Source organism: Drosophila novamexicana, unplaced genomic scaffold (assembly GCF_003285875.2).
Source record: "Drosophila novamexicana strain 15010-1031.04,08,12 unplaced genomic scaffold, DnovRS2.1 tig00000564-arrow-pilon, whole genome shotgun sequence".
Taxonomy (NCBI): domain Eukaryota; kingdom Metazoa; phylum Arthropoda; class Insecta; order Diptera; family Drosophilidae; genus Drosophila; species Drosophila novamexicana.
The window spans coordinates 509,451-518,687 of record NW_020824810.1 but is presented as its reverse complement, the minus strand read 5'-3'; the positions used below and the strand labels follow the sequence as shown (position 1 = coordinate 518,687).

The window sequence follows — 9,237 nt, the reverse complement described above, 5'->3', positions numbered from 1 at the left end:
ACAAAATTCAAAGGGCCTTACGAAGAGTATTTTAAAGGAAGCAGCGCCCGCATCCGCACCTGCCTTTCACTTTATCTGGAATTGTGCGCCAGTCTGTGTGTGTGCGTCAGTGTGTGTGTGTGTGTGTGTGTGTGTGTGTGTGTGTGTATGTGCTCATGTTTAATAGACGCCACTTGCAGAAACTGCTGGTGCTGCTGCCGTTCGCTCTGTGGCAGCGTGTACTGTACAATCATACAAAACTGCCGCCGGGCCAAGTGTAGCATATTTTTTTACGGCCAAATGATGATGCTCTCAGAGCTCAGATTGTTGTTGCTGTTGTTGTTGTTGTTGTTGTTGTCGTTGTTGCAGAAATGTACAATAAAAAATTGAAAATGCAATTTAATGTAGATTTGAGCAGAACTTGTGTGCGTCTCTAATGTACTTAATTACACACATTATGATAAGCGTCGGCCATACGCCTAATTAACATGACTAATGCACTAGCTGAGTCACGGCCAAACAAAAAAAAAAGGCTAAACTAACCGCTAAATAATGAGCTAGTGGCTAATCAGCGAACATGTCGCTGTGTGCCTATGGCCTAAGAGGAGGACGCTTAGTGGAATCTAATTTAGAGAAAACAAAGCACACACTCGCCCACACACACCCATAACACACACACACTCCGACACACCCAGCTGATAAAGCTGAAGAGAAATTGTGCTAGTCATAACTCAAAGGATGTTGTTGGGTCGCGCGCGTGTCCGCATTATGGCCATCATTCAGAGGCGTCAGCGCAGAGCCCAGCTAAGAGGATGAGTATAATCATAAAAATGCTGGCATACCTAATCCTTTCACACACACACACGCACACATTTGGCCACTAACTCTAACCAAAGAAACGCATTTAACCATAAAAGGACACGACGTCGCCGTCGCCGCTGTTTGCTGAATACGTAAAAAGGATTTTGTGCACCTTTCAAAATCCCCTTTTTTTTAACAGTTTTTTATATATATTCCCTTTTTTTTACTAGCTTCGGCTAGCTGGAGTGAATGCATGAATGCATGATGATTGAATGAATGAACACATGCCCTTGGCCAAGGCCCAGGCCAAGCAACAACAACAAGAATCAAGCAAATGGCGTTTACGGACGGGTCGCAACGACTGCACAATACTCTTGCACAGTTCGATTGAAGCTTTAACTTAATCGAGTGCTATTGATTTTATTGATCGATTTAGGGCTTGAACGTTAGAGCAGCTCAACTGTGGTCTATATTCCAGATTTAGATATTATCGCTTTATAGAAGGCGTGACGGGGCGTGGTACACAATTTCTTGGATCGATCTTTGGAGAAACTTATCCCACTTATCCTGCCCTATTTAAGAAGACAAGTGTATGCGTGGTCGAAATAAGTTTTGAATCAACTTATAGAGAAGGCCTGAAGACCTAAAGCCGCTAAAGTCGAAAGTCAACTTATAGAGGAGTTCATATCCGAAACTTTAGAATGTATTATCGAATTATCCCGAATTGAGGGGGCAAAAGAAGGCCTGTACAGAATTATTTTCAAGCCGTCTTTTAGAAGAGTTCATATTTGATCTATACACATAATTTCCATTCCTAGCTCCAATAGAGTACAATCAAGTAGGCGTGGCCAAGATAATTCAGGCAACTTACAGAGGAGTTCATATTTGATCTCTTTACCCGTACAATTTTCTACAAGTAGTACAACAAATACGCCCGAATTATAACTTGGCGAACTCGCATCAAAAATGGGAAAAACTTTTTGCTAGAGTCAGCGTACTAATCAGCTAGTCCTGGACATTCGCCATGTGTCCGTGTGCCTGTGTCTCACTTGTTTTGATTATAAATTGAAAACTTTGCTGTTGTGCACATTTTTGTCAAGGCAAAGTCAAAGTGTTTGCCAGGAATTTCCTAATTTTTTTCCCATACCATTTGCCTATATATGTATATGTATTTCTTTTTTATGGCATTTCCATATGTCGCAACCCGGACGGAGGCGGTCAAGCGCAAAAGGCCGTTCGTTCAAGTGGAAGTGGAAGTGTAGGTCGGGTCGACGGGCCGTGCATGAGACATAAAGGATATGCTTGTTAGTAACCAAATTTGCAACAATGGCACAGTGAGAAAGAGTGAGTGAGGGGTAGAGAGAGGAGAGAGACGGGCGGAGAAATGTTTTTGACACTTTCAAGCGTTTTGTTAGGTGTTCGTAGATAGTCATGCATCTGGGTAATCGATTTTTATCGATGTTGAGCACTGCAAATGGGCGTTTTGTTTGGAAATTTCATAAACTTATACAAAGTTGAGACTTTAAAGACAATTTAAGCTGATTGAGCTTTGAATAGACTCTTACACTGGTAGAAATTTTGGTTATTAATATTTTAACTAAATATCATACCTTAGTCCCACTCCTCTCTAACTGATTAACTGCGCTGAGCAAAGCTTTTACAGCACTGCCTCACACACGCATTACCCAGCACTGGCCATGTTTTAATTGCAGCCAACTTCACGCAGCTGTTTCGAACTTTCAATTCTGAATTTTGCATTTCTCACACATTTGAAAAGGCAAAACACGTTCCAAAAATGTCCATCTCGAACTATAAGCTGCAGACCAAGGTGCGCCTGCAGCCGTTGGTGCTGTTCCAGATTATAGCCGCCTATGAGCGTCGCCCCAAAACGGCCAAAATGGCTGTGGGCACACTTTTGGGTCGCCGCGACAGATGCAACGACATCATCGAGATAACCAACAGCTACACGGTGCAGCACAAGGAGCAGCAGATCGGCGAAATGGAGCAGTTCAAGCTGGACACACAGTACGCCAGCGAGATGTTCGAACTGAATCAGATCACCTATCCGCAGGAGAAGATCATCGGCTGGTATAGCACAGGCAAATCCCTATCCCGCTCGGCGGCCGCACTGCATGCCTACTATTCGCGGGAATGCGGCGATGTGCAGCCGCTGCATCTGCTGGTGGACACTACGCTGCGTGGCGGACATCTGAGCACACGGCTCTATTGCGGCGTCACGATGGGCGTGCCGGGCGGTACGCGTGGGCTGCTGTTCACGCTGCTGCCGCTGCTCAAGCTGAACACGGATGGGGATGAGTCGGTGGCGCTGCGGCTGATGCAGAAGCAGGCGCTGCATCCCACCAAGCAGCTGGGCCGCATGCTGCCCGAGCTGGTGCACGTGATGGAGGCGACACGTGAACTGGAGCAAAAGCTGGAGCTGGTGATGCGCTACATCAACGATGTCCTGGCCCGCAAGCGTCGGCCGGACAACAGCATAGGACGTGCTCTGCACGATGCTCTGACCTCGGTGCCGCTTCTCGACGCGGAGAGTTTTCGTCTCATGTTCAATGCGAATGTCCGCAACATGCTGATGAGCATTACACTGTCCACCATGATCAAGACCCAGATGGAGCTCAGCGAGAAGCTGTCCTATCTGCCCGACCACTAAACATCCCTTGATTATCCCACAAATACGATTCTAAATAAACGATTGACAACGGGTTGGCAAATAATAACACACAGGCACGCATAAAGAAATCGATTTTTTTAAGGAGCTTTTAGTATGCATCCTGTATATATGTATATATATACTAGCGGGTATTCCCCGGCTTTGCCCGTGCGACATATTAAATACTAAGACTAAGAGCCAAACCCCATAATGTTCCTAGATTTTGATGCAAAATTGATAAAGTGGTCGAAATATGAATAAAAACCCAAGCCTTAAGAAAATCAGATGAGATTTGACCGAGTTACGGGTGTGGGAAATTTTGACCTATGTCTATATTGGATATTTGAGGGTACCACTTTTACATGAATTTTGAGTAAAAAATATGTTCCCAGATTTTGATGCAAAATTGATAAAGGGGTCAAAATATGAATAAAAAACCAAACCTTAAGAAAATCAGATGAGATTTGACCGAGTTACGGGTGTGGGAAATTTTGACCTATGTCTATACTGGATATTTGAGGGTACCATTTTCACATGAATTTTGGGTAAAAATAATGTTCCCAGATTTTGATGCAAAATTGATAAAGGGGTCAAAATATGAATAAAAAACCAAACCTTAAGAAAATCAGATGAGATTTGACCGAGTTACGGGTGTGAGAAATTTTGACCTATGTCTATATTAGATATTTAAGGGTACCATTTTTACATGAATTTTGAGTAGAAATAGGGTTCCCAGATTTTGATGCAAAATTGATAAAGGGGTCGAAATATGAATAAAAACCCAAGCCTTAAGAAAATCAGATGAGATTTGACCGAGCTACGGGTGTGGGAAATTTTGACCTATGTCTATATTGGATATTTGAGGGTACCATTTTCACATGAATTTTGGGTAAAAATAATGTTCCCAGATTTTGATGCAAAATTGATAAAGGGGTCGAAATATGAATAAAAACCCAAGCCTTAAGAAAATCAGATGAGATTTGACCGAGCTACGGGTGTGGGAAATTTTGACCTATGTCTATATTGGATATTTGAGGGTACCATTTTTACATGAATTTTGAGTAAAAAATATCTTCCCAGATTTTGATGCAAAATTGATAATGGGGTCGAAATATGAATAAAAATCCAAATCTTTAGAAAATCAGATGAGATTTGACCGAGTTACGGGTGTGGGAAATTTTGACCTATGTCTATATTGGATATTTGAGGGTACCATTTTTACATGAATTTTGAGTAGAAATAGGGTTCCCAGATTTTGATGCAAAATTGATAAAGGGGTCGAAATATGAATAAAAACCCAAGCCTTAAGAAAATCAGATGAGATTTGACCGAGCTACGGGTGTGGGAAATTTTGACCTATGTCTATATTGGATATTTGAGGGTACCATTTTCACATGAATTTTGGGTAAAAATAATGTTCCCAGATTTTGATGCAAAATTGATAAAGGGGTCGAAATATGAATAAAAACCCAAGCCTTAAGAAAATCAGATGAGATTTGACCGAGCTACGGGTGTGGAATATTTTGACCTATGTCTATATTGGATATTTGAGGGTACCATTTTTACATGAATTTTGAGTAGAAATAGGGTTCCTAGATTTTGATGCAAAATTGATAAAGGGGTCGAAATATGAATAAAAACCCAAGCCTTAAGAAAATCAGATGAGATTTGACCGAGCTACGGGTGTGGGAAATTTTGAATTATGTCTATATTGGATATTTGAGGGTACCATTTTTACATGAATTTTGAGTAGAAAGAGGGTTCCCAGATTTTGATGCAAAATTGATAAAGGGGTCGAAATATGAATAAAAACCCAAGCCTTAAGAAAATCAGATGAGATTTGACCGAGCTACGGGTGTGGGAAATTTTGACCTATGTCTATATTGGATATTTGAGGGTACCATTTTCACATGAATTTTCGGTAAAAATAATGTTCCCAGATTTTAATGCAAAATTGATAAAGGGGTCGAAATATGAATAAAAACCCAAGCCTTAAGAAAATCAGATGAGATTTGACCGAGCTACGGGTGTGGGAAATTTTGACCTATGTCTATATTGGATATTTGAGGGTACCATTTTTACATGAATTTTGAGTAAAAAATATCTTCCCAGATTTTGATGCAAAATTGATAATGGGGCCGAAATATGAATAAAAACCCAAGCCTTAAGAAAATCAGATGAGATTTGACCGAGCTACGGGTGTGGGAAATTTGGACCTATGTCTATATTGGATATTTGAGGGTACCATTTTTACATGAATTTTGAGTAAAAAATATCTTCCCAGATTTTGATGCAAAATTGATAATGGGGTCGAAATATGAATAAAAATCCAAATCTTAAGAAAATCAGATGAGATTTGACCGAGTTACGGGTGTGGGAAATTTTGACCTATGTCTATATTGGATATTTGAGGGTACCATTTTCACATGAATTTTGGGTAAAAATAATGTTCCCAGATTTTGATGCAAAATTGATAATGTTGTCGAAATATGAATAACAATCCAAACCTTAAGAAAATCAGATGAGATTTGACCGAGTTACGGGTGTGAGAAATTTTGACCTATGTCTACATTGGATATTTGAGGGTACCATTTTTACATGAATTTTGAGTAGAAATAGGGTTCCCAGATTTTGATGCAAAATTGATAAAAGGGTCGAAATATGAATAAAAACCCAAGCCTTAAGAAAATCAGATGAGATTTGACCGAGCTACGGGTGTGGGAAATTTTGACCTATGTCTATACTGGATATTTGAGGGTACCATTTTCACATGAATTTTGGGTAAAAATATTGTTACCAGATTTTGATGCAAAATTGATAATGGGGTCGAAATATGAATAAAAACCCAAACCTTTAGAAAATCAGATGAGATTTGACCGAGTTACGGGTGTGGGAAATTTTGACCTATGTCTATATTGGATATTTGAGGGTACCATTTTTACATGAATTTTGAGTAAAAAATATCTTCCCAGATTTTGATGCAAAATTGATAATGGGTTCGAAATATGAATAAAAATCCAAATCTTAAGAAAATCAGATGAGATTTGACCGAGCTACGGGTGTGGGAAATTTTGACCTATGTCTATATTGGATATTTGAGGGTACCATTTTTACATGAATTTTGAGTAGAAATAGGGTTCCCAGATTTTGATGCAAAATTGATAAAGGGGTCGAAATATGAATAAAAACCCAAGCCTTAAGAAAATCAGATGAGATTTGACCGAGCTACGGGTGTGGGAAATTTTGACCTATGTCTATATTGGATATTTGAGGGTACCATTTTCACATGAATTTTGGGTAAAAATAATGTTCCCAGATTTTGATGCAAAATTGATAAAGGGGTCGAAATATGAATAAAAACCCAAGCCTTAAGAAAATCAGATGAGATTTGACCGAGCTACGGGTGTGGAATATTTTGACCTATGTCTATATTGGATATTTGAGGGTACCATTTTTACATGAATTTTGAGTAGAAATAGGGTTCCTAGATTTTGATGCAAAATTGATAAAGGGGTCGAAATATGAATAAAAACCCAAGCCTTAAGAAAATCAGATGAGATTTGACCGAGCTACGGGTGTGGGAAATTTTGAATTATGTCTATATTGGATATTTGAGGGTACCATTTTTACATGAATTTTGAGTAGAAAGAGGGTTCCCAGATTTTGATGCAAAATTGATAAAGGGGTCGAAATATGAATAAAAACCCAAGCCTTAAGAAAATCAGATGAGATTTGACCGAGCTACGGGTGTGGGAAATTTTGACCTATGTCTATATTGGATATTTGAGGGTACCATTTTCACATGAATTTTCGGTAAAAATAATGTTCCCAGATTTTAATGCAAAATTGATAAAGGGGTCGAAATATGAATAAAAACCCAAGCCTTAAGAAAATCAGATGAGATTTGACCGAGCTACGGGTGTGGGAAATTTTGACCTATGTCTATATTGGATATTTGAGGGTACCATTTTTACATGAATTTTGAGTAAAAAATATCTTCCCAGATTTTGATGCAAAATTGATAATGGGGCCGAAATATGAATAAAAACCCAAGCCTTAAGAAAATCAGATGAGATTTGACCGAGCTACGGGTGTGGGAAATTTGGACCTATGTCTATATTGGATATTTGAGGGTACCATTTTTACATGAATTTTGAGTAAAAAATATCTTCCCAGATTTTGATGCAAAATTGATAATGGGGTCGAAATATGAATAAAAATCCAAATCTTAAGAAAATCAGATGAGATTTGACCGAGTTACGGGTGTGGGAAATTTTGACCTATGTCTATATTGGATATTTGAGGGTACCATTTTCACATGAATTTTGGGTAAAAATAATGTTCCCAGATTTTGATGCAAAATTGATAATGTTGTCGAAATATGAATAACAATCCAAACCTTAAGAAAATCAGATGAGATTTGACCGAGTTACGGGTGTGAGAAATTTTGACCTATGTCTACATTGGATATTTGAGGGTACCATTTTTACATGAATTTTGAGTAGAAATAGGGTTCCCAGATTTTGATGCAAAATTGATAAAAGGGTCGAAATATGAATAAAAACCCAAGCCTTAAGAAAATCAGATGAGATTTGACCGAGCTACGGGTGTGGGAAATTTTGACCTATGTCTATATTGGATATTTGAGGGTACCATTTTTACATGAATTTTGAGTAAAAAATATCTTCCCAGATTTTGATGCAAAATTGATAATGGGGTCGAAATATGAATAAAAATCCAAATCTTAAGAAAATCAGATGAGATTTGACCGAGTTACGGGTGTGGGAAATTTTGACCTATGTCTATATTGGATATTTAAGGGTACCATTTTTACATGAATTTTGAGTAGAAATAGGGTTCCCAGATTTTGATGCAAAATTGATAAAGGGGTCGAAATATGAATAAAAACCCAAGCCTTAAGAAGATCAGATGAGATTTGACCGAGCTACGGGTGTGGGAAATTTTGACCTATGTCTATACTGGATATTTGAGGGTCCCACTTTTACATGAATTTTGAGTAAAAAATATGTTCCCAGATTTTGATGCAAAATTGATAAAGGGGTCGAAATATGAATAAAAACGCAAACCTTAAGAAAATCAGATGAGATTTGACCGAGTTACGGGAGTGGGAAATTTTGACTTATGTTTATATTGGATATTTGAGGGTACCATTTTTACATGAATTTTGAGTAGAAATAGGGTTCCCAGATTTTGATGCAAAATTGATAAAGGGGTCGAAATATGAATAAAAACCCAAGCCTTAAGAAAATCAGATGAGATTTGACCGAGCTACGGGTGTGGGAAATTTTGACCTATGTCTATACTGGATATTTGAGGGTACCATTTTCACATGAATTTTGGGTAAAAATAATGTTCCCAGATTTTGATGCAAAATTGATAAAGGGGTCGAAATATGAATAAAAACCCAAACCTTTAGAAAATCAGATGAGATTTGACCGAGCTACGGGTGTGGGAAATTTTGACCTATGTCTATACTGGATATTTGAGGGTCCCACTTTTACATGAATTTTGAGTAAAAAATATGTTCCCAGATTTTGATGCAAAATTGATAAAGGGGTCGAAATATGAATAAAAACGCAAACCTTAAGAAAATCAGATGAGATTTGACCGAGTTACGGGAGTGGGAAATTTTGACTTATGTTTATATTGGATATTTGAGGGTACCATTTTTACATGAATTTTGAGTAGAAATAGGGTTCCCAGATTTTGATGCAAAATTGATAAAGGGGTCGAAATATGAATAAAAACCCAAGCCTTAAGAAAATCAG

At 38.4% G+C, this 9,237-nt stretch overlaps 1 protein-coding gene across 1 annotated transcript; it reads left to right on the top strand.

Moving 5' to 3' along the window:
- The first annotated feature begins 2,456 nt into the window (after nt 1-2,456).
- LOC115762487 (eukaryotic translation initiation factor 3 subunit F-2) lies at nt 2,457-3,703 on the top strand. Its single transcript, XM_030704724.1, has one exon. It carries the CDS (start codon nt 2,576-2,578, stop codon nt 3,446-3,448), a length of 873 nt encoding a protein of 290 aa, XP_030560584.1. The 5' UTR covers nt 2,457-2,575; the 3' UTR covers nt 3,449-3,703.
- Nucleotides 3,704-9,237: the final 5,534 nt, after the last annotated feature.

Coding starts and splice junctions, on each gene's coding strand:
- LOC115762487 (XM_030704724.1), top strand. CDS start 2,576: ATGTCCATCTCGAACTATAAGCTGCAGACCAAGGTGCGCCTGCAGCCG.